The 26,965-nt window shown below is 37.6% G+C and overlaps 1 protein-coding gene across 7 annotated transcripts in view; it reads right to left on the minus strand.

Moving 5' to 3' along the window:
- Positions 1 to 2,254: 2,254 nt before the first annotated feature.
- The window catches only part of LOC126169536 (protein hu-li tai shao), a 425,484-nt gene continuing 400,773 nt past the window's right edge, over positions 2,255 to 26,965 (minus strand). For all 7 annotated transcript variants that reach the window (XM_049920650.1, XM_049920651.1, XM_049920652.1 and 4 more), the window contains 3 exons: positions 26,107 to 26,174; positions 6,973 to 7,114; positions 2,255 to 3,321 (listed from right to left, as the gene is read on the minus strand). In XM_049920650.1, coding sequence (XP_049776607.1) covers positions 6,989 to 7,114; positions 26,107 to 26,174 — 194 coding nt within the window. In that variant the 3' untranslated portion in view covers positions 2,255 to 3,321; positions 6,973 to 6,988. The remainder of the gene's footprint in view (positions 3,322 to 6,972; positions 7,115 to 26,106; positions 26,175 to 26,965) is intronic.

Genomic DNA, 26,965 nt, shown 5'->3' on the forward strand with positions numbered 1-26,965 from the left:
GTGTCATCAACAAACCAGTTTTTATTTCTTCACCATGGATTTTAATTCCTTCTCCAAATTTTTCTTTTGTTTCCTTTACTGCTTGCTCAATATATAGGTTGAATAACATCGGGGATAGGCAACAATCCTGTCTCATTTCCTTCCCAACCACTGCTTCCCTTTCATGCCCCTCAATTCCTATGACTGCCATCAGGTTTCTGTACAAATTGTAAATAGCCTTTCGCTTCCTGTATTTGACCCCTGCCACCTTCATAATAGTCAAAAGCTTTTTCTAAGTCTACAAATGCTAGATACATAGGTTTGGCTTTCCTTCATCTATCTTCTAAGATATGTCGTAGGGTCAGTGTTGCCCGACATGTTCCAACATTTCTATGGAATCCTAACTTATCTTCTCTGAGGTCTACTTCTACCAGTTTTTCCACTGGTCAGTAACAAATTCGTGTTAGTACTTTGCATCTGTACTTATTAAACTGATAATTTGGTAATTTTCACATCCGACAACACCTGCTTTCTTTGAAGATAAAATTACAGAAATGATATACAAGTTGGTTACATCACTTATTGTAGGTTGGCAATACTGTATGTGGAATTCAAAGATTGAGAACTGGTGAGGTAGCACAGCTCGTAAAGTGCAGTAAGCCTCCTGGCCACCTGCAGATTACTTTGAGCATTGCATATTTTTCTTATTTTATCGCAACTACTTAAGCTTTCAAATTATAAAGCAACAGATTCATTAATTCTTTCAAACTTTTGTCTTTTAGCCCAACTGCTTTCCTTACTATCCTAACAGCTGAGAAGAAGGCACTACTACCTGTCACAAATATTTTCAATGGAACAATCATGTTACTTGTTCAAGTGTTTGATTATTCAGTGTCAGGCTGTTAACAAGACATAGATAAATCATGGCGGCCCATTTATATTTTGACAGAACAGTGTATTACAACAAAAGTCCACTATCATAAGGCGAGTGGTGTTTATTATTATTATTATTATTTTTTTTTTTTTTTTTTGTGGTGGTGGTGGTGGTGGGGGAGGGGGGGGGGGGAGCTGTAAATGATTTGAACCATTCTTTTCCGACACTGAAATTAATATCCTAAAATAACTGTCCTTGCCAGTAAATTACTACTATTTTCACAGATTCAATAGTAACAATAAAGACATTAGTACGTTCAAACTACTGGTGATGCATTCTGAGTAGTTTGGGTTCTGTACTTGTTCGTGGTTTCAAGGGCAGTGGAAAGTTAGCATTCTTTCTTTTTTAGTATCTTTGTTCTGGTTGTAATCACCATATTTTAACATCACTATAAATGATATGACAGTACTCTTCTTTCTTCATGATATGTTCATAATCAGACATTATATACATTCCTGTAACAAAATGCATACAGAAAAGATTTGTGTAGGGGTCTTGCCTTTAAATCATCATCTTATGCTCATTTACTTCAAACTGATTTAATGGGAAGATGTACTTAAGACTCTATGACGTCATATATAGTAAAGTTATCTTAATGTCAGGAATATATACACATTTACATTTCATTAAGACTTATTTGACAGATATAACAGGAACAAAAAGAAAATGGGTGCAGAAGAATTTATTAAATTTGTGGAGAAACTTACTTTATTCTGTTAAGCTGGCTCCCAACACAAGTACTTGCAAGGATTATAACTCTCTTTTGCTTATATCAAAGTCCTGATTTCCTTTCACAAAATTTTCCACTTGAAATGAAGGCCAAATTTACACAGCAGCTCTAAAGCACCACAATATTAATTCAGTTTCTAATGCTGACACAACACTCACCATTTATCACTTTCTGTGGCATATAAAGATTCCCAAAGTAAATTACTGATTAAATTTATTTTACTGACATTTTTATACAAAAATGCAAAAGCACTTCCAATAAAATACATCCTATTTCAAACTTGCAATCACAATATTTTAGAGATTAAGAAAAACAATGATTTGCTTAGTTTTGTACAAGAATGGATAGGATGATCATCAGAAGTGCAGATTTTGAAAACTATCCCACAATTTCTTGGTATTGAAATAGTGACATAGAATGACAAAAATATACAAATAATCATTTACTTTTTTCATTTTTGTATCTCTTTTGTGGTGCTGTTCTGAACACAGTATGAGAAGTTTGTAACATCACATGACAACAACAAGCATTTCAAGCAGAACTTTCACATAGTGTAATCACATTCACTTTAGACAAGGTTCTTAAATACAGTGAAACAATTTTATCAAAGCTTACAAGATTTTCTGAAGGCTTCCATATCATTTATTGTAAAATACATAAATCATCAAAAATTAAAAACATGCTGATATATCCAAAGTCAAGTTACACAAAAGAAGTCAATAAAATCTAGAAAAATCACTTAACAAAACAATACAGTATTATAATATTTTAAACAAATGACAAACTATAAAAGTCTACTCCTCAGTGTAGATTGCCACTAAAAGTCAATGTCCTGCAAGTTTTTTACGTAGGAAATTATCACATTCACTCACATTTTTCACATACAATTGAGTTTGTTCAGATTTACAGTTTACATTTCAGAAGTGACAAGTTTTGTCATTTTTTGTTTTGTTTTCATATATAGATAATATCTGAATATATTACTTACACTAGTCATCTAGACGTCAAGTAATAAAACATTTGCGAATTTAGTGTACGTAGCAACAACCTTACATCCTCTTTCCTTCTTTTTACATGACAGCAAGTTGTGAATCACACAAAGCTTGTGAAATAACTGTCAATGATACAAAGACCTAACATGATTAAGATTTTTGCATCAAAATATAAATTTAACAATGTAAACAGTACAGGGGTGCAGACATCTGTCACAGTACACTACCGATCAGATTAATACAAAACAGTATTGTACCTCTATGTTTTGTGCACCACTATATATAAGTCATATTCCAAGAATAAATGGTGCCAAAACAAAGTTTAAAATATTAAAAGCTTCTGAGGCAGTAAATTTCATTTACAAGACAATATTTTCTTCACGACAAAATTCAAGTTTTACATGTTTACTTTCTGTACACATACATATTTCAAAAATAAAACAACTTGTAAAGCATGCTCACCATTATTTCAAATAATGCTGCATGAAGAAAGCAGTTAGCCCTGGCAGAGAAACTTCTGGAGCATACACACATGCACACTGATACACCACCAGTTTATGGACATGCAACATCTGCTCATTTAACAGATGTTCACTGTCAACAATTAAATGCTAGAAAGTATCGTGGCAGTAATGAATCCGCTTGGAGATGGTACACTTATTTTGCTGGCTTCACCTTGGCAGTGTCTAAAAGGCAACAGAAACAGGTTCCCATCAACAACGGTGAAGAAAAATTAGAAGTTATTAAATTATACTAAGAATTGTACACACCTATAAACAAATCATTTTTCTATTGCGAAAAACGTCCATAATTTCTAATAAACTGCATTTACTCAAAACTGCCCTCCTCCTCAACATGCTACCAGAAATGATTTCAAATTCAAAGCGAATATTAGTCTCAACAATCATATTTATGTTACAACATTTAACACAAGATAGCTTCAGTGCCCAGGTGTCTGCTGTCAAGGTGGAGTGGACATGTGCTCGAGACACAAGCACAGTCCTTCTCTGTGCCACTAGAGTGGGAGTTGGGATGCTGCTAAGGCTGCAGAAGAGGTGCATCTAAATTGTGAGGTCACAGGTTGTTCAGTTGGCAGGGAGTGCATTGATCTTCTCAAGGACTGCCATGCTCTGAGGTCAAGGTGTGTTTCCAAGCCTTACTTACATTGGAATCCACTGCCTTTATTTGTCAACTGATACTTACAGATTCTTTTAAAACATAGTACCAGAATATGTTGGCCTGTTCCAACAATGTAGTTTGATTAACTTGCATTTCCCCACATTCGCACTGGATCGCACAGGTTCTTGGCTTTCTGAGTTGTACATCATGTTTAACATACCTCAACAAAACTTTCATCTTGGACTATCAGGTGAAATACACACCTAATGTTACATTTCTGGAGTATTCTTCCAATTGGAAACTACAGCATCATGGGCCAGTGTGGGGAAAAATGTATGCACATCAGACTACCCAGACAGTACATGAAGATGCATCAAGCACAAGCACCACACAAACGAAGAACGACCAATAAAGTAAAAGATTGCAGAGTGCTCCATCTTCTAAAGACATGACATGACACACATTTGGTAAAACAAGCAACACATTCTGGGGTAGTATTTTAAAATGATCTGTAAAGATCCAGCTACGTGAGGAAATGGTAAAAACCGATGGCATTTTTCTGATATGTTCTACCTCCTCACCACGGATCAATTGGAATGAAAGTGAATCTAATCAACTAAATAAGGCTTCAGATCCAGCTTTCCACATGCTTGAAGCACTATGAAAGTTGGGGGGAGGAGGGGGGGGGGGGGGGGGCAATGTGTGTGTGTGCGCCACAAGAACTAAACGACTGATATCACACCAGGTAGACGCTCCTCCTCTACGTCTGCAATGTCCTCACTTCTATGGTGTAAGTACAGTGACTGAGGGTTGTGACTTGTATCCCAAATACATATACCACATCTACCTCACTACCAGAGCCTCACCCATGTACTGCAAAACCAAGTTTGATGACAGGAGGGAGGGGAAGTATGTAATACAGCGCCCAGCAGAAGACAGTCAGTCATCATGACTGCTCGAAGATGGCAACACATCAGACTGCCAAAATATCATATCATTTGGACAATGTCATCAACTGATTGAACACCTGAGAACATTTCCATATCATCATATGCCAGGAAATAAAACAACAAAGTTTTTTTTCCAATTGTCTCTCGTAGGAATAAGCAAGAAAATATGTTTCACCTTTTGTTCGTTTGCTACAAAGCTGTGATTTTGGTAAGCACCTGGCACTAAAATCGTCACTAAATTTTGATTTCAAACCTCATGCAACATTTAACTACAAGAAAGAAGATTAGGCTTCTATACCCTGTTGATGATGAGAACATTAGAAACACAGCAGAAGAGAATCTGTTATGTCACTTCAGGGGAACCATTCCAACATTCACCTTAAGTGGTTTAGGGAGCTGTACTCATTAATGTCGCTCAAATGTCTTAACAACTTCCTTGACTGATTGCAAAGTTGTCTGAGGTCTCAAACACAACCAGCTATGATGCACACTAACTTGGTTGATTTTAGAAACAGGTACAAAAAAAAAAAAAAAAAAAAAAAAAAAAAAAAAAAAAAAAAAAAATTCTCGCCTGTTCTTTGTGCTCAGTAGAGTGTGTCTACCAAAGCAGACGTGACAAACTTACCGAAAAAATGGTAAATTGTTTCATAAATTTGAAACTGAAATTCAATTATACAATTACTTGTACAATAATGATACTTCAATGATGAGACTTGCTGCTATTAATTGTTTAAGTGAAATAAAGGATTCAACAATGGCTAATACAATGCTTCTGTGCACCGTATTGTTTGGCAACTACTGTTGCAGTGATATAAAAAACACTGGTGTCCAAAATTAATTATTAGAACTAGGGAACCTACATGTAAAGTGCATGAAAGGACAGATACTACAGAACTCCATGATGTCCAATAACGAACAAGGGGAGAATGCAAAACGAACTGTATGTCAGTTTTCATACGTGGGTAATTATATAGCATGAGCAAAGCATGTTTCACATATTGAGAGATGCCTCCATGGTAATTCACTGTCATTTCAACAAAGTCATAAGTAGCTGTCACACTGCAACATCATCATTTTGTCACTGCTGGATTTAAGTAGCTTTGAGTCTTTGTAATTTCTGTAAAATGTAAAAAAAAGTTAATTTCACTTAGGTTTTGGAAATGTAGTAACATACTTGTGGAAAATATTTCTAATTAAAATGATTGCTTCCTTTACAGTCCTTAAACACAAGACAGATGGTTTGGTCGACACTTACTTCAGATGACTCAGCTTACCTTATTTACAAACCCAAAAACACATTTAAAAATAAATAAATAGATAAATAAACAACCAGACAGTACTCGCAAGCTTTCAGAACCATATAGTCTGTACTTCAGTTTAAGGGAAACCTGTGAAAATGAAAGTTACCAATTACAAGTACATATACTGTCTTTGATCTTTTATGTATATTTCTACCAATTTCACAAAGCGTTGCATATCCCAAGACAAGTACGGGTCACCCACATGTCTTGCTTTATTCAAGACAAGTATGGGTCATCCACCTGTCTTGCTCAATTTGAAGTTTATTTAAGAAATGGACACCTTTAAGTTAAGAATATTAACATTTTTATGGCAGTGAAATCTTAAAGAAGTGACACTGTCTTAGGTTTTTGTTTCCCCATGAAAAAATCAGCTTTAAATAGAATGTAGACAAACATATTAGGAAACTTGAATCTTTGCTTGAGCTCTGAAAATCAAATACATTAATGAGGAGCTGTTGAATACTTTTGTAGTTTCACTGCACATTCGAAGTACGTTGTTATTTATTGTGGATAACTGCTGTGATGGTGATTACTTATTCATGATGCTCAACACTGTAATTATTAGCACTTTTGCTACAATAATTATTAATATGATAATGGAAAGCTAAGTGCTATACAAATAATGGAACAATCCCTCACATAGTTGAGATGCTGAGATGTCAAGAGCCCCCCCCCCCCCCCCACACACACACACACACACACACACGAACTGACAGAGAGAAGGGGGAGGGGGGCAGAGAGGGAGGTGTGAATGTGCTATTTTTCATCATACCCCTGTGTTAGTGAGCTCTGAAGAAGGACATTATCTAAAAACTTAGCTAAATAATTTCAGTCTTGTTCATGTGCTCATCAACCCCTTATTTTATACATAAAAAACAACAGCCCCACATATTTTGTGTGATGGAATGAATGAGTGCCTCTAGCTCCAAACAGAATAAAAGTACAAAATTCACTAAATCAAACTCACCTATCTGAGTTACTACCTATGCTTCAGCCATCTTCTTCTTTTCCTTCTTTTTCTTCAAGAAGGAAGGTGTCCTCAAACCTTTCTTCTTCTTCTTATCCTTTTTCGGTGATTCCTCTGTTGAAATATCTTTCGTTGGTGATCCCTGCAACATAACAGATAGCATAAGTAGTTCATTACAAAAGACAGGAACCTAAATTTCAAGACTTATTTTGTAACCAGAACTAATTCTACCATAAAGAAATCAAGAATATTGATTGTCTGGTTCCACCCCTTCAGACTCTAAAAATATCAAAACAGAGAGGTATATCAAAATTCAGTAGAGTTGTAAAAGCAACAGTGGAACATTTCAACAAAATCTTCAGTCACCTATCACAGGCAAAACATTTTGCCTTCCTATAAAAACATGTATTACAACACAAGTTCGCTCTTTTATTTTGTTGTAAGTACACAATTTACCTGCACTGGTTGGTACAATTTTTGAGTTAAATGGGCTCTCAGCAACCACACTTAAATCTTCTCTACTTCATGTTGCAAATGAAGGCTTCATACAGCAAAAGAAGAAAAAGAAGTACACTGCTATAAGATGTAATAGGGCACAATTGCATTTTTATAATCTCCCCAGAGCCTTTAGGTTAGTAGTACAGTATTCACAGACCGAGCTACCAAACCCAACAGGTACGGAGGGTTTTCAAAAAGTAAATTACACATGTTGTCTCATGCTAAGACTATCATGTAGCAAATGTTGGGAATTGTCAGAAGAGAGTACATGTTCCGGGTTTCTGCAGAGACAGTTCTGCTGAAACACAGGAAATAGGTGTTTGACACTGTGCGACTGAAATGGCGGAGCAACTGGAAGTGTACACCAAAGTCGAAGTATATGGGACAGTACAATTCTTGTGGGTGAAATGCCTAAATTACGCACAGATCCATAGAGATATTCTGCCAGTATATAGACCAAATGCAATGCCATTCCCAAGCATAGTGAAATAGTGGCAACAACCACACAAATGTAGACTATACTCTTTGGAAACCATGAAATTTCCATCTTGCTTCAAGCTGAAAGAATATCTCAGTGGAAAGAGATTTTCCAGTGATGAGAACAATCACACAGTGAGTCTCAAATTGCTCCATGAACAAGTTGCAGATTTGTCTCATGAAGGAATAGAATGATTGGTAGAATGTTCTGACCACGGTTAATGAAAATAATATCATGTATCTGTATAACTTTGAAGTGTAATGTACAGAATTCAATAAAAGTTACTTGGCCTGCCCTAACAAGTGTAAATTTCTTTTTGCCCTCATACTACCAGTTAAACATGCTCATATAGTCATTTATTACTTTTTATAAAAGTAATGCAAGTTATGATAATGAAGTTGGCAGGTGTTCAGTTACGAAGGAAGAAATGGTAGCAATAGTTTCCAAAATTGCAATGAAACTGCCACTTGGAAGATATAATGAGGTGCAACTTTACTTCATCAGCTACAATGACAACTGCTGTAGGATCATGATACCCTGACCGCAGAGACATCTACTGATGCCTTCAGGTAGTCCAGAGTCCACAGCCTGTTGCTCCCAAGGTGTAGAGATCTGATAACACATTTATTTATGATATGGTGGAATTAATAATTAAATCCATGAAAGGAAATAAAGCAGTTTACCTTACGTGGTTAAAGAGGCACTCAAGCACTTGGTACAACAAAGTAGTAGATGCCTGGTGAGAGACAACATCAAAAGAGGGAAACCTCTACATTACTTACTCAGTGAACATCCAGAATACAATTGAGAACTGAACAAACTCACACTGAGATGTACAAAATGCACTCTATGCCAAAATAAATCATGGGAAATGACAGTAAAATGTGGATTCTCTTGCCAACAACCATTTAAATTATAAAGAACCACAACTATCTCAAAATTAGCATGTTCCTTACAAGAAGGTAGGTGCAGATCTGTGGGAAGGGGTAGGAAAAGTACTACTACTAATCACTGATATAAACAAATTATCCCCATGACAGGAAGGATCTGATTCTGCAACTGTTGTTCAACCAATGAAAATCCACTCCTGTCGCTTAGTTAGAAATTTAACAAGTCCACAAAACTTGTTTCAATTTTTACAAATATATTAGGTCACTTACACTACATGAAAGTTATACTGCAGAGAAGCCATCAAATGCTACTTTTCTGCAGTGTAACTTTCAGATACACTTGGTAACAGCCTAATGTAAAGGCCAAACCCAGTCATGTAGTATTAATAAAGCTCTAACTACGCAACTAGAGTGGCTTTTTGTTAATAATGTCATTACATTAAAACATTTCACTTATTTTTATTATTACTAAAATCCTAGGCATCTGTGGCACACTAAATGTGGGTGTGATAAAGATTTTGGGGAGAGGATGAGGGTTATAGTAAAAAGATCCCCATAACCCCAGAGATTCACACCTGCAAGAAGCAGACATAAATGTAATCTATGGAAAACTGACATTCAAAATGAATGTGTGTGGTGTGTGTGTGTGTGTGTGTGTGTGTGTGTGTGTGTGTGGTGCAGATAACTGTGACTAAGGTATAAAATAACTATATACTAAACTTAAAAAATAGTTGTAAATTACTGTATTGTTTCCCACAAGTAACCAACAAAATAAATACAAACAGCAATGTGACTTCAAACTTTCCTGGTGGCAAACCCATGAAGAATATTTACAACACAGGCTACAGCAATGTTTGCTTATGCTGCAAAAGACTGACTAATGGTCAGATCTATTCTATACCAGTAAAATGTTTCCAAGTGCAATGTAAAAAATGATTTCCCCTTTAATTTTATAAAATCCAAAGTAAACTATTTCAACTAAGCAACATTAAATTGTAAGTACTTGGAAATGCATACGAATGTATACACACTATAAGCTCCAAGTGAAAAATTCTCAGGGCTCAGATAAATTCAAAACATTTGATTGGTCACAAACAATGACAAATGTTAGTCCACTTGACTTTGCACAGGAAGTACCTTCTGCTGTGTCGACTCAAATACAAAAAGCTAACATAGTTGCATACTATTATTTCCTCCTGTCTTGTGGAAAAAGTTGGGATAACTTAGGAAAGAAAGTTTATAAAGAAAGGTAGGTGACGTTTTAACGTCTTGTTCACAAAGAAATCTTTAGATATGGAGCACCAGGTGATTAATAGTGATACTCTGTTTTGTTGCTTCTTGTCCTGTCTCTTACATTTCATATACCGTTAATTTTGTTGTCGGTATTACTTATTTCTAACGAAAGATGTTGATTTTTAATAATTTTTCTTGTAAATGTGTTAACTCTGCATGAAACTTAAAGCGTAAAATTCTCTCTGTTCGAAAAAAAAAAAAAAAAGAATCCAACACATGAGTTACCACGTGACACACCCAGAACTTTACTACGACTGACAAATCTTTTACTTTGTCTTGTAATACATGTTAATGTACTGCAGGATATGGTTACGCGCGAATGAACCCACTTTTCAGTCGGCCGATAGTGGAAATTAACTTAATTGAATTTTCATAAAACGGACGAGAACAGTTCGTGAACATGACCGATTCACGTCCAATCCATATGATTTCACATCCGTTAAATTTCTGTAACTACCAAAATAAGGACACTGCTTCGACAAGTTTCTTAATTAACCTTGCATTAACATACCAGAATGTCGTTCGGGATAGCGCCTTCAGTACTGAAAGGCTTATCAAATAATTATTTGAAAGAATACAGGCTGCTTTGTTTCCACAATACGTAATTCAATCGGCCGACTATAACACCACATGCGCGGCCAAATATGCTAAACTGTCACACCACCGCATATTTACTCTTGCTTACGATTTTACTAACACGATTTTTTCGATCATCCAACTGGTAAAATAATCGTTCATATGCGCCTAGCCTAATACAGAGATTTTAGAATTTCCTCATAGACATACAAATACTAGGTTACCATAATAAAGAAATAGTGGTTCATTTTTATGCTGTATCAATTTTAACTACGTGCTAGAAGTTTCAATTCAAATTCTGCTATCGCGAGTCTTACAGCACAGAACATGTCCTACAATGGGGACATGCACAGCGAAAACACTTATAATAGCCCTTGCATATTAAGCATTGCAAAATTCATGGTTTCTTCAGAAAAAAAACCTGTCAAGTTCTACGGTGTTTTGATACTTACTGCAGTACGCTTCAACAAATATATTATTTTTACGCTTTAATGAAGAATTATGCGCACTGCAAAATCGCATGTGCTTCTGATTGTCCATTAAACAATGCGGCGTATTACGAATGTGACGCAACAATAGTCTTTACGACTTTGCCGTATCTTTGCAGTGCTACCAATCTACGTGGCCCCTGTATAATCAACGTTATTCATCAGTACTTCTGGATTTGCATTAATTTTTAGCATGTATTTATTTCGAGTAAAACCGAGCACATCCGAACTTTTTGAAATTTCTTGCACTACCTAATAATTATTTTGCCATTTGTGAGCAGTGTGGGTAATATCCTCGCCAGTCACTTAATTTCTAGGCTTTTTGTTAACCTATTAAAATGGCATCATAGAAAAATTAACAATCATTCTTGTGGGTTGCTACAAACAGGTCGCCGGCAGACACAGCGGAGTTTCACACAATCCAACACGTTTGCTTGGGTATCTCTGGACGGTGTAAGAACAAAATTTGAACACCTGATTGCGTGCACACCAGCGTCATCCCGATCAAGAGGTATAAATTAATGCAAAGTAGGTACTCATGCATTATATGCTGTACTACAAATGCAGTATGTCCACCAGTGGCCTTGTGGCAGTCAACACGTTAACGGCAAATTTCACGAATTTTTGACGCTGTTTTTCATACCGCTTCTGTATGTCCGGCATGCATCACAGCAGCATCTTTACGCTCACTTTTCGAAGCAGACTAAATGCTGCATAATATTACGGGCCATTCTTTGTGAGTTGTGTGGCGAGAACATCAATAATGTTGCACAGCTTTATTGTGTAATAATATTGACGGTTTGCAGTTACAGGTGCCATTTTAGTTTCCCACAATTTCTTCTCTCATTCTTAGTTCTGCCACATTTGCATTTAGAATCATTGCAAATCTTGGCCAAGGAAATCAATAAGTTGATATTTTCATACAATAACCTGTGGAATAACGTTCTGGGGTAACTCATCTTTTCTTCAAAAACTTACTGGAAGAATTATATGTTTTTGTGCTTACCCAGGACCGCAGTCTGGACATCTGTATAAGCTAGGTATTTAGACAAATTCAATGTATATGTGTCTTCATGAAGTTGGTTGTAAATAATCCACTGCAGTTCAAAACAAGCAATGATGTACATAATTACAATACCAGAGTGGAAAATGACATTCATCACTTCACTTCACATCACAGTTGCCTTTAGTGCAAAATGGGGAACACAGTGGCAATTTAAATTTCTGATAACTTACTCAGTTACAATTTGATACCTTACCCAGTTACAATTTCAATTTTTGATAACTTACCCAGTCACATAAAATGTCTGACAGCAACGTGAAATTTGAAAACAAACTGAAAAAGTTTCTCCTTGACAACACCTATTCTGTGGAAGAATTCTACTAAAAAAGTTATTAATGTTCAACATGTAACCATATTTAGGACCTACAAATTAGTGTAAATGTTCCATGGAACATGAAAACAACTGAACTAATCTGTGGAAAGTGCCTAGTTTTCACAGAAAACGTATAGGTACCATTAATCTGCACACTATTTAGATGGTGTTTTCGTTGACAGATTCTGGTTGTACTATATCTGATTTATGAACATATATAGGCAATGTTTGTTTTTCTGATGTCTAAAATTATTTGATTCCAATGACAACATGCCAATCATTTTCTTCACCTTTGTTGCAAAAGTAATTGTTCTTTATTGTTTATGTGAAAAAATTATTTTTTATATATATGCAAACAGTAACAATAACCATGCAAACAGCAACTAGCATGGCCAGTGTTAAGGTGGTTAAACACTCAAATGCAAACTAGTATGTTCGAGCACACTAATCCTTTTCGCCTCCACACAGTGTAAGCAGACCTGAGCAAACATCAATTGATTATCACAGTGTATTGCACTCCCATTACTTTTAGTTATGAGAGGAAATTATGGTATAAAGACAATTTATGAAAAATATTGTGAAAAAAACAGGATATGCTGGGGATACAATTCCCACCTGTGTAGTTCTGAGAAACTTCTCCCACAAGGGAGTATTATAATGGTAGGCATAGTGAAGCAGCAGCTGAAGTTCATTTGTGTTGCAGTGCACAGCATATTTGGCGACTCGATGGCCAAGTTTGTGGTTGGCTACAGTTGGGCGTCACCATTCATGCAAGTACACAGTTAAGTTATCTGTCATGCACACAAAGATCACTACACAGTAATTTCAGCATAGCTGGAATATAACATGGCTGCTTTCACAATGTGGCCCTGTCTTTTATGGTCTAAGAAATGCCTGTGACTGATTGCAGTATAATGTGCTGGCTTGCTGGGTGGGTGTATGAGACATGTCTTGCACCTAAGTCATCCACAAGGGATTGGCCGACAGGGTCATTGAGGTACTGGGAGCAGGATTGGAGTATGGATGGGCAGCAGAACACTACTTTGGGTAATGCGAGTAGGATTTTGGACAGGATATACCCTATCTCAGCATGACAAGAGGTAGTCGAAGCCGTGATGAAGGGTGTGGCTGAGCTTTTGAAGACCATGGTGATACTGGATGACCAGAGATGTGATGATGATGATGTTTGGTTTGTGGGGCGCTCAACTCCGAGGTTATCAGCGCCCGTACAATTTCCCAATCTTTGCTCAATCCAATTGCGCCACTTTCTTGGATGATGATGAAATGATGAGGACAACACAAACACCCAGTCATCTCGAGGCAGGTGAAAATCCCTGACCCCGCCGGGAATCGAACCCGGGACCCCGTGCTCGGGAAGCGAGAACGCTACCGCGAGACCACGAGCAGCGGACGACCAGAAATGTGACAGTCGGTGACTGATCAATGGGTTTCCTGCTATCTGAGGAGGAGATGGCACAGGTGATTTGTTCATGTATGAACTGGATAGGATTATTGTCTGTCAATAAACACTCTGGTAAGGTCGTCAGTATATTTCAGCATCTACTGCCTTCGTGCAGATCCAGTGTCCGCAAGCTGTGAAGCTGTGTGGAAGAGACTTTTGGTATGGAATGGGAGACAGCTGTCAAAGTGGAGGTACTGTTGGTGATTGGTGTGCTTGATATAAACAGACAAATTTATGGATCCATCTGAGAGGTGGTTATCAGAATCTAGGAAGGTGGCTCATTGAGTTGGGAAGGACCAGGCAAAGCACATTTGGAAGCAGGTTTTGAGTGAGAGGCCAGACAAACGTGGTTCCTGAAGAATGGCAGCAACCCTTTCAGTAACTGCAGGGGCAACATTGATTGATCTAGCCTTGTAACATATCAACCAAAACAACCTTGCTGTGCTGGTACTGCAAACGGCTGAAGGCATGGGGAAACTACAGTCTAATTTTTCCTGAGGGCATGCATCTCTATTGCATGGTTATGATGGCAACCTCTTGAGCAAAACATTATGGAGGTAAAATAGTCCCCCATTCGGACCTTGGGGCAGGGACTACGTAGGAGGATGTCATTATTCGGAGAAACAAAACAAACATTCTACAGAGCTGAGTTTGGAATGTTAAGAGTGCTTGCTCACGCAGATGGATTAGAAAATTTAAAAAGGAAAATGGGTAGCTTGAAGTAAGATATAGTGGGAATTAGTGAAGTCTGGTGGTAGGAGGAACAGGACTTCTGGTCAGGTGAATACAGGGTTATAAATACAAAATCAAATAGGGATAATGCAAGGATAGGTTTAATAATGAATAACAAAATACGAATGCAGATACACTACTATGAACAGCGTAGTGAACTCGTTATCACAGCCAAGGCAGACACTAAGCACCACTCACTACAGTACTACAACTTTATATACCAACTAGCTCCACAGATGAAGAAGAGATCAAAGAAATGTATGAATAAAAGAAATTAGTCAGATAGTTAAAGGAAATGCCCTGAAGTATAGACCCCCTCTACATATTCCTTCCACCTTTCAACTTTGTCTTCTTTGTTTAGAAAGAGTCTTACATGTGACCTCTTGATATTCATACAGTTGCTTCTCTTTTCTCCAAACGCCTCTTTTAATTTTCCAAAGCAGTATCTGCCTTTATCCTAGTGAAATAAGTTTACATTTGTTGCCATTCCTGCTTAGTCATTTTGTACTTCCTATCAATCTCTTTTTTAGACGTTTGTATTGCCTTTCACCTGCTTCATTTTTATATTTTTACTTTCATCAGTTAAATTCAGTATCTCCTGTGTTATGCAGAGATTTCTACTAGGCCATTTTTTTTTTTTTTTACCTATTTCATCTTTGTTGCATTCAGTATTTCATCTCTCAAAGCTACCCATTTGTCTTTTACTGAATTCCTTTCCTCTTTTCGTCAGTTGTTGCCTAATGCCCCCTCTGAAACTGTCAAAAGCCTCAGGTCCTTTTAACTTAAAACAAGTCTCATCTTCATTATTTCCTACCTTTTTGTTGGTTGGGTGGTTGGTTGTTTGGGGAAGGAGACCAGACAGCGTGGTCATCGGTCTCATCGGATTAGGGAAGGATGGGAAAGGAAGTCGGCCATGCCCTTTCAGAGGAACCATCCCGGCATTTGCCTGGAGTGATTTAGGGAAATCACGGAAAACCTAAATCAGGATGGCCAGACGCGGGATTGAACTGTCGTCCTCCCGAATGCGAGTCCAGTGTCTAACCACTGCGCCACCCTGCTCGGTACCTTTTTTTGTAATTTCTTCAGTTGTAACCTCAGTTCGTGCCAATAAATAGTGGTCAGAGTCCACATCTGCCCCTGGAAATGTCATGCAATTTAAAATGTGCTTAAAAAATCTTTGTCTTATCATTATATAATCAGTCTGAAACCTTTTGGTCTACAGGTGTCTTCCACGTATACCACCTTCTTTCATAATTTTTAAATCTAGTATCAGTGATAATTAAATTATGCTCTGTGAAAAATTCTAGCAAGCAGCTGCCTATTTCATTCCTTTCCCTCAGTACAGATTCACGTATTATCTTTACTCCTCTTCCTTTCCCTACTATTGAATTCCAGCCCCCCATCTGCTTGTACTGCAGAGAGTGAGTAAAGGAAACTAGGTCCTTTGTAAGTCCAGCACGACTTAGATTTCGGGTTAAAGATGAGGCCTTTAGAAAGTACTGAGACTTCTGCAGGAGTCGAGTTTCGGCAAAAGAGTGAAAACAGTGTTACAGGGTAGGTGTTCAGGAGCATGTTTCATGGAGGGTGGCACACGTCTTTGGGAATGTGGAAGGCAGAGTAAGTCAGCAGGGCATGGTTAGGGAGTTATGAGTGGTTGACAGGAGGTTTAGACCAAAGTGGTAAGCCCTTGATTGACTAAAGGTAATCCCATGCATCCAAAAGACAGGATCATCTGGGAAATCTTTCTTAAATGGTGCTGGGAATGCTGTTACAACTGTTGAAGGGCATGGGTACTATAGCTGTGATAGCATTCAGGAAGTTGTGGTCATGGACTAAAAGGATTTTGAAAAAGGAGAAGAGGCTGTCAAGTACATTTTGAGCTTGGATTGTGTGATTATGAAGAACCAGATTGGTGATAGTGAGATGCTGATGACAGTGGAAAAGGGTGCAGGTTCATACGGTAGGAGTAATGAGAGCCCAAGATTTCAAAAAGAAGAACCATCCATGTCAGAGTCTTCCTTACAGTCTCGTCACCCGAGATATTAGATATGTGGCAGCCTGTTAAAGACAACACAGCTCCTTGTGTGCCCAGTGTGTTTGGTGTACCTTGTGAATGTGACAGCTTCTATTTAGGTCAAACAGTAACCACAGTTATGGAGTGTTGTACTGAGAACAAGCAATATATTAAACAAAGGGAGCTTGAAAAGTTAGCCATAGCTGAGCATTGTCTGGAAAACTGAAATAAAATACAACTTAAGAGATCAGCATGATTCAAGCCTAAGCTTCAAAAATGAAATTTCACTATGTATTGACTGAGTACAGCTAGGTTCATCTACTGATGAAGTGATTTGTTGATTTTTCAACAGATGCTGCAGTAATATAAGCATATTTTAAATTATTAAGATTTATTAACTTGATTTATAGATTTTTCCCAAATCTTTATTTTGCTCTCCTGTAAAATTTACTTCTGGCTTGGGCTTGAATCATTCTGACCTCTTCAATATGAAAAGGCAACAGTCGTGGCTCATGAGTCAATGTACTGGGATTCCATTATACGGAGATGGCCAAGATTAGAATAAACAGCATCAGTTTTGACAAGAGAGCAGGGATACACACTTAGTAGTGCATGGGATGGGTTTAAGATACTGAAAGAAAGCAACAATCAATGCTTGGCACTTGTAGTGAGGCAGGAGCGGCAGTTTCAAGTGTGGCACCAGCCCCTCACACCACATGATGTCACTGCTCCAGTGGCAAACTGGAGCTGCACAACTCACCTTACGTGCATCATTTCGGCTGTCTCTGACTGGTGGTAGATACTACAATCACACCCATATAAGTGGAAATCCCTGCCAGCCCCAATAGTCAGTGGTTTTTTACCCCCGATGACAATGGATGAGAAAGCCACCGAAAGCTTAAGTGTTTTATTCTAAATGTCTCGTCTTGTAAACCGAGAAGCTATCATTGAAAATACATACATTTAAATAAATTGTAGTTAAAATTCACTAAATAAGGAATGGCATGTAACTTTCCTTCATTTTTATATATTAGAACCGTGGCAAGCATGCTTTCTGTACTTCTTTATTGAGAACAATAAGGAAGCCACTGACAATCGACAATTTAATGCGCCGCACGCACCGCTGCCCTGCACACCAGACAGTTGCACACAGACAAGCTAGTTGTGTAAGTGTATCTTTCACTCCAGATGTCCAAGCTGCAAACGTAACATCTTGATATTGCAGTACACTGACTCAGTTAAGTTTGTATCATTTATATTCGTATAAATCTTTTAACTTGTCATGGTTTTACTTGTATCAGCAACTTATCGTCAACAGCAGATCAGCCAACTTATCATCAACAGCATGTGTCCAGGAAAATAATCTCATTTGACCCTAATGCCCAGTGTTTTCAAAGTCTTTGTCCACAACCAGGAATCTGAGTGATGGCTGGCCATTCTTACGGAATCATAAATCATCCTTCCATTTCCCCCGTCACAGGCTGCCAGAGTATTGTGTTAAATATCTAGACACTGATCAACATGACATGATTGTAATTGATTAGTTACTGATGATTAGCAAGATAATGATGGCTTGTGTGTGATAGGTTGCAATGACAATGACTTGGGAATGAGTACACCAGAGGTTCTGTACATGCCGGTTTTCAGACGAATGACAGGAAAGGTAACAACTCGTTGCCAGCACCTCATATCACTGGAGGAATGGTGGGACACCCACTATGCAGGAAATTAAGCTATTCTGATGAAGAACAGGCATGTAACATTCACTGCAGGACTGTGTTCTGTAGCACTTTGAGCTTGTGTATCTTCTCTGAAGCAGCATAGACCCACTCTGAACACAATTATTCCAAATTGGCGGTTATACCACTTGAAACAACCAATCACTGTTACTACACAGTGTAGTTACAGGTAGCATTAATATTCAGACACTGGGGTTTTCAGTTTGTAGCATCATAACTTTAGTAACAAAACAAACAAAAAAAAAATCAAATACTGTATTAAGTTGTATGTCTTGTAAATGACAGCATAAACTTTATTAACATAAAACATAAAAGTTCTTTAATAAAACAATTTAAATAAAACTTGGTCCTATTACCACATTAATTTTATATTTAGATAGCTTTCAGAATTAATTATTTCAAAATAATTTTTTATGGTACATAAATGTTTCAATATCATGTCTGATAGCCATTCTGTTGCATCACTTCTTTCAATCACTATAACACACTGCTTATGATCTTTTTTAAATAGTTAGTACATTGATCATCTGATTCTTCTTTTAATCGCCTCTTCACAGTTCTTTGGGACATTTTGGTGTTTTTGGTAATATGTCACTCTAGTTCTCTCCGAACATCCTCAGTATGCTTCACATCTGGTGATTGAGGTAGAGGTTGTGACACCTTCAGGCAACTGTACAACCAATATTTCTGCACAGTGTGAGACTTAATGTTACGGGTCAATATTTCAGTGAAACTTGAATGTGTTTGATATCCCCATTTTTTAAGCACTTCTGCGTGAAACGTTTTTTAATATATTCAGATAGACTTGTCCATGACACTGTCAACGAACACCAATTTGCCAGATGTGGATATACGGCTTTACACGAGAACACTGCCTTCTCCATGCTTTACACTCAACTTAACAGTTGTGAGTTTAAATTCTTCGCTCTTCTTCTGCCACATTATCCTCTGTCCATCCAACCCAAAAATGTTAAATTCATCATACTTTCGTCAGTAATAATGACGTCATTCTGCCATCATTTTTCCTTCGTAAGAAACTCGTTAGCAAAGTCCAGTCACTTAATTCGATTCTGTTCATTCCCATACGGGCTTCCTAGACAGTCACTGTAGCCATTATCTTTCAATGCTCTGGAAATTGTTTGAGGATGCACCTTCTTTCCAGTCTTGTTTAAGGCTTGCTAATTTTGGTGCACTGAGTGTAGGATCCTTCTTTATTATTATTATTCAGTTCCTCGTTACATGCATCCAATTTCTTTGGTAGGCCCTCACTTTTGGATCATCTGATATGTTGAGTATGGCAGCAATCTGTCTACATGATTTACCTTTTGCTTCATGAAAAACCACAAGTTGTGTACCAGAACTAGTATTAGTGCTATATATGGCATTGTACAGTATGGGCAATCAACTCTGCTAGTAAACAGATGCTGCCTCCTGACTCAAGAGTATGTAACTTGGCTTGAATGATCAAACTGCCCACTGTCCAAATACTAAAGAAATCTGAAAATCGAACAGCGTTTTATTTAAATCTTGTTATTTAACAACTGTTGTCAGTTGTGTAATGAAATTCAAGGACACTAGCACTACTATACATTCCATTATATTTAATACTATTACAAATTTAATTGTCTGTATCACCAGTTGGTTTGCCATGGAACGATGCACATTATTACACTTCTGTAAAGTGAAGGGATTTGGTCATCAACTCAAAGGTAGGTTTGACTTAAAACTAGACAGTACTATTCAGGTGCTGTCTCTCTCCTTCGCTCCATGCTGTGAACTGGCTTCCTCAACCAATTAAGAAAGCAATATACAGTTTATTGTGGAATATAAGACGCAGTGCAGGGATAGCACACACATTAGGATTTTAGCATGACATAGCAATTACATAACTGCTAGTCTACACTGAAGTTAATAATGGAGTTTGCAACTGCTGTTACAATGAGTCACTGTAAAAGTGCCTGAAAGAGACCAAAGTTATCCAATAATTCAAACACAACAAAGGAAAAGTGAATAAAAAGCACGATATAATTTGGTGTTCCTTCAACATATACAAAGCATGTTCCGAAAACAAGTGTACTAGTTTTTTATATATTTTTGGTGTAATTGGAAAAAAATTACATGATATTGTTGATACAATTGTTGACTATTTTTCCACATAATTGTCATCCTGTCCAATGCATGTGGTGAGTGTGGCACAAGCTTTTCTACGCCCTCCTCGAAGAACTCTCCCGCCAGTTCCTTTCCCCACTTTAGAACCTTGTTTCAACACCTGCTTGTTGGCTGAAAAATGAATTCCCCTCATGCGTGCAGTCAGGAAGGAGAAAAGATGACAATCTGAAGACATCAAGTCAGGGGAATAAAGGGTATGGTTCAAAAATCCCAACCAAATGAGTCCAAGAGTGCCTTGATTGTTAAGGCTGAGTGACTAAGGGTGTTGCCGCACAACAAGCACACTCCTCATATCAACATTCACCTCCTTTTGCTTTGAATGCTACTTTTGAAATTTTTAGGGTCCCATTGTGCACTGATGGTCTCTCCCTGAGGCAATGTTGCCTTTTCGGCCCCAAAAAACTGAGGTCATAATTTTCCCCCCAAAATGATGGTTTTAACTTTTTGGCAGATGGGGAACTGGACTGGCACCACTGTAACAACTGTATCACCACTGTAACAACTGTATTTTTGACTCACGTGTTTAATAGGCCATACATGTTTCATCTCCAGTCCCAATAAGTTCAGAAAATCCTCACCTTTCAATTCAAGTCACTCAATAAACTTGCCGGAAATACTGACCCAATTTTTCTTGTGCCGCACTGTCAGCTGTTATGGGACACATCTTATGCACAATTTCCGGTATCCTAGCATGTCTGTGTCTTGTATCAGAGAGTTTTGGAGAGTTGTGGAAACATTGCAAAAATTTCACCCACTGCCAACTGGCAGTCTTCATGAAGAGTTTCTTTGGTTATTTGCACCAACTCATCAGCAAAAATTGGAGGTTTTCCTCTCCTCTGTTCATCATGAATATTTGTTCTGCCTCCATTAAACTCCCTACACATTTGTTCTGTTTGTAACACCTTTGCCGGAAACTGTTCTGATTCGCAAAAAAATTTCAGTAGGCATTATTCCTTTTGTGTGTAGGAAGCAGATCACAACACACGGCTCACACTCAGAGGGATTTCTTAGTGACATCTTTCACGCAACTTGAGACTGCAATGTGAGTTTACATACTACTATGGTCCTGCAATACTACTATGGTCCTGCAATGCTCACTCTGGTCAGGGGATTTCCCCCCATCACAGTCAGTGTTGCCAACCATTAAAAATTAAATAAATAAAATAAATTAAAAAGAAACAGCCCCCTTATTGTCATAGTACACTTAATTCTGCCACATTCCAATCTCGAGACAAATTCAAGGAGACTGTCAATACAAATCCACTGGCACGTAAGAAAATTTACCTTTCCTTTGGAAAGTATAGAGTGAAGTGACAAAGCGAGGAACTTTTACCTTTTGTCCAAGTGACACGGAAATTGGCACACGTGTGTATCTGAAGGAACACTCCATCATATTTCTGAACAACACAGGCACTGCAATATCGTATTTATCTGCCGACACTGGGCAAGTGACTTCCAATTAAAATGTCTCCACTGTACAGGAAAATACATAATGAATGTACAAGTGCAGTTTGTAGACACACAGTTGACGACATATGGAAGTTTGGGTCTTGCCGTGGAGTGTGCTTTGATAGGTGGCTGATCACAATAAGTGGGAAGTTCCGGTTCAAGACCTGGTCCGGCACAAATTTTCATTGTCGTCATTCCATTATACAGCTGATGGTTGTCCACATTCACAACTCTGAATACATTTAATGTGATTCTAAATTGTGTCCAACTGACCAATCATTATGGGATAGTATTGATAATCCTCTGCCTTATTTAAATGTAAGATATTCAGCTGTGTAGGTTTCTGAAGATCTTTATCACTGCCTTATGTATAGTATAACATATGATGCATCACAATTTTTTTCCTATGCTTAATCTATTGTGAAATAGTATAATGTAAAACTATACATTAAGTAATAAAACTGTTTGCACATTTGGTGCCACCCCATTTCTTCTTGGAACCACTCATTTGCTTCAAGTGTTCTATGATGTTCTTTGTCAACTTTATTTTTAGAAGGTGTATATGACTGATCACCACGAAGATAACGTTCCTGAAAGCAAGCATTTCTATCCTAATGTCTGGAAAATAGCTATAATGTGAAAGCACTTTAAGAAACTAAAAGAGAGGGTGCAGTATATGACATCAGAATGCATATAATATAGAATTTCACAATAGTCAGATCTGTAGTGTGTGAAGTTACTTTTCCAGTTACGAATATCTATAACTCCTGTGTATCAGCAGTAGTTGTTAACACTTTACCACACTATGTACCAGGTATCATTAGACACACATCTGTAATTAACTTCATATTAGGGCACCTGCCAAGTCCTGATGTCACCTCCACCTGACACATATTAACAGACATTTTGAATGAAATGGCCTTTCAATGTATGTATTCTTTTTGTTGAGTGCCCATCAACATTATTTAAACAGTGGAAAGTCCAGGATGGATTAACAATATTATTATTGCTACTCACCATATAGAAGAGAATTGGAGTCTCAGATAAGCATAAAAAAGAGTGCAATACTATATCTTTTAACATTTTGGTTGAAATGGCCTACTTCTGAATTAGATAACATGCACATTTTCCCAGAAGTTCAAAACAAACAAAAACACACACACACACACACATACACAAAAGACCACAACCACTGTCTCAGGACACTGTGACCAGACTACAGCCAGCAACTGCACCTGATGGAAGCAGCAACCTGTTATGGGTGGTTGGGCTGAGGAGGAGGGATAGCAGGGTAGGGGTGGAAGAAGGTGTAGTGCTGCTTGTGGGAGCATGGACGAATGTGGTGGGTACTTGATAGGGGATGTGGTAGATACAGGATAGGGCTGCTACATGCAGTCAAGAGGCTTGAGCGTGGGGTTGGGGGGGGGGGGGGGGCAGACGAAGAGGGCAAAAAAAAAAAAACTAGTGGGTGCACTTGCAGAATAGAAGGCTGGAGTGGGAGTAACACACCCACTTGTCTTCTTCCCCCTCTTTACTTCTATCCTTTCTTGCGACATCCCCCCCCCCTCCCCCCAAACTTCTGACTGCACCTAGCAGTCCTAACCTGTCCCCACAAGATCACTGCATACTCCCACAAGTAGTACTACATCTCCCCCCATGCCTACCCTGCTATCCCTTCCCTTCCGTCCTCCTTACCATTACTATCCGTGCTGCTTGCTGCTCGTATCTGGTGCAGTCCAGCCACAGCGACGAGAGACAGTGGTCCCATGTCTGTGAGTTGTGGTTTTGTGAATATAATTTGTTTTCTATTCAGAAGAAGGCCTTTTGGTGGAAAGCTTAAATGTATAGTAGCCTCTGGTTGTGCCTGTCTAGGACTGAATGTTTCCTCTATATGGCGAGCAATAACACTATTTGCAACTAAGTATTAAAAAAAATATACTATTTGCGCCTAAAAAATACTTCAGGAATTACAACCATGACAAAAAGAATATTTCTATTCTTTCCACAGGACAGACAATTGAAGAAATTTGTCTACGCCACATGGTAACCTCAGACCAACATTTTGTTAAACAAATGTAATGTTATGTTTAGAAGTAAAACCCTTTTTGTGAAGATTATACATTAGTCCTTAATTTTAATGAAGTTTTTCACTCTCCACATTTAAAAAGTTTATATTTTTCAGCTTTCTGATGACTTGTAGAAACGCCAAGCTCCAAATACTTTGTGATGATGTTCTTCATAATGCACACAGTGAAAATTATGAGGACAAAAAGGTTCATTTTTTCCCTTACATAATATGTGATTAATCATTTATACAAATATGGTAAAAGAATGAGAAGAAGAAGAAGAAAGCAATCAGTATGGAGCCAATGTGGATACATCAGTCATGCAGTCTAATGGTTCAATTGGTCAGCTTTTGAGAGTAAAATAGGAATTCAGTAATACCTATATGCTAACTTGAAGATACTATGATCAAGTTCTGTGTTAAAGTAATTTCAAGCACAGTAATTGAACCATGCTTTTGGTCACATTCTCTTTCAACTGAATGGAATAAATGTAGTTTCAAATATTAGTGTTGTTTCCAAATTAAGTGTATCCTCCTTGTGAAAGAACAAAAACCTTCACCGTAAAACATATGTTTCATAAAAATTAAAATTAGAAAAGAAATGTGGCTCACATAAGGTGCAGATACGAGCACCTTGAGAACCGCTGCTTAATAAATGTAACAGATTTTTCATTTACATTCCGTGTTTTCTTCAAAGCCCACGGTCAACCACTTTAAACTCCAGTTACAAATCAATTCAAAACAGAGTTACTGTAACATGTGTTCTTCCATAATGCTGTATGCTGCCCTGAAATTGCTGTTTTAATAGTTTTTAATTACAACAACGTCTGCATTTTCATATTAGTAAAAACCATACTGACTTTCAGTAGTCACAGGTCTGTGGTGTTAATTAACTCTGTAGAAGAAAATTATCCAAAAGTTCAGCAAAATTATGAACCTTGTTTACATGCCTGTTGACTCTCAACACCAAATTTATGCTGTGAGTGGTTTCCTTTAATCCTTGAATTATTTGTATTTCACCCAGGACTATCCAATAGCGTACTGAGGGTACGTCAAATATTTTTTAGAGCAATGGCTGTGCACTTTCCTGGTTGCAGCTACTTTTGATTCGTCAGAAAACTCTCACATGTACAGGTGAGAATATGCTAGTGTGATAAGCCTGAAATTTTAATGACACTTCTTGGAAACTTCTTAAGGTTCCAAAGAATACTTTTGAATATTCTCACGATTTTAAGTTTTTGCCGCCAAAAACTTCAGCTGTATATAGTACAATTTATGTGACAATCACTTTTTAGCAAATTCATATGTTCAAGGCATAAATAAAAGCAAATGAACAACTAACAACACCAAGAACCAATGTGAGTTCATCAGTTATTTACTCCACACAAATGGAGAACATGCTCCTGATATGGATCAACTAGTCTGCTGTCGAGGGCAGTACGAATACAAATGCCTTGTGTACCCTTCACCATCTTATTAGATAGCCAATAAGATTGGAGAGGAAGTGTTCCAGCCGGCCGGTGTGGTCAAGCACTTGTAGGTGCTTCAGTCTGGAACTGTGCGGTCGCTACGGTCACAGATCCTGCCTCGGGCATGGATGTGTGTGATGCCCTTAGGTTAGTTAGGTTTAAGTAGTTCTAAGTTCTAGAGGACTGATGACCTCAGATGTTAAGTCCCATAGCGCTCACAGCCATTTGAACCATTTTTTGAAGTGTTCCAATGTTTCCATATGCATGTGTTGTACTAATGTTTGCAAGATTTTACTGTTTATGTTAAGAGTGTTCCATGACTTTATTGCATTAAATCACCTAAAATTTAACAGTGAAGGGAGGTGCTTCATTCATCTTCTATGTCACTAAGAATAGTAGTAACCCTAACAACCCCAATTATAAATAATGTACTTACCTCTTTACTGCTCTGTGAAAAAGTACTGTGGGGTGCATCCGGATCATCACCATTAACAGTGTTCTCACCTGAAAAACAAATTCTTTGAATGTGGTCCTTAAATAAAGTAATAGGAACATTTCACAGTAAAATGTATGATGTGCTGTGCACATAGAAACACACTATAACCACCAAGGCAGTAAACAGTGGAAAACAAGAGTCCATTTTTTATTAATGCATGCACAACTTCAACTTGGGAGAAATTTTAGCCATGAACAAATAGTTTCAGTTGCCCATAGCCAAGTTCTGCATTTAAGCATCATGTGAAGCACACATCATTAAATTGTCAATTTATAAAATCTTCTGGCCGTGAAACCTTCCAAATAGACTCAAAATTTGCATCAACTAATTACTTGTGCTCACTTTCATTTATAATCATAAATACATGGAATTGCCACCGACATTTTTTGTGGAGGAACTAATTTATTATTCAGCGTCTGCAGTAAGTAAGTAATCATGAGGAAATGTTAAAAATTACATGCCAAACACCAATAACTGTGCATGTTAAGACAATCTCTGATAATTTAGGTAGACTCAAAGAAACCACTGCATTACACATTTACATAAAGCCCTTCTTAGTTTCACAAAACTCATTATTACAACTTCTGAATGCATGTGACTGACTTTTTAATGGATATTCACCTCAGTTTCTGCATTGTTTTTACATTTTGTAATGAAAAACTCACTAGCACTTAATACAAAATGAAACACATACACAACATAAAAAAGTTTTATCAACTCTGTTCTTTTTGGTTCTACATACCTCACATTAAATTGTACTGATATCTGATTAATGTTAAAACATACACATCAAGTTATT

The sequence above is a fragment of the Schistocerca cancellata genome, chromosome 1 (genome assembly GCF_023864275.1).
Source record: "Schistocerca cancellata isolate TAMUIC-IGC-003103 chromosome 1, iqSchCanc2.1, whole genome shotgun sequence".
In the NCBI taxonomy this organism is placed as follows: domain Eukaryota; kingdom Metazoa; phylum Arthropoda; class Insecta; order Orthoptera; family Acrididae; genus Schistocerca; species Schistocerca cancellata.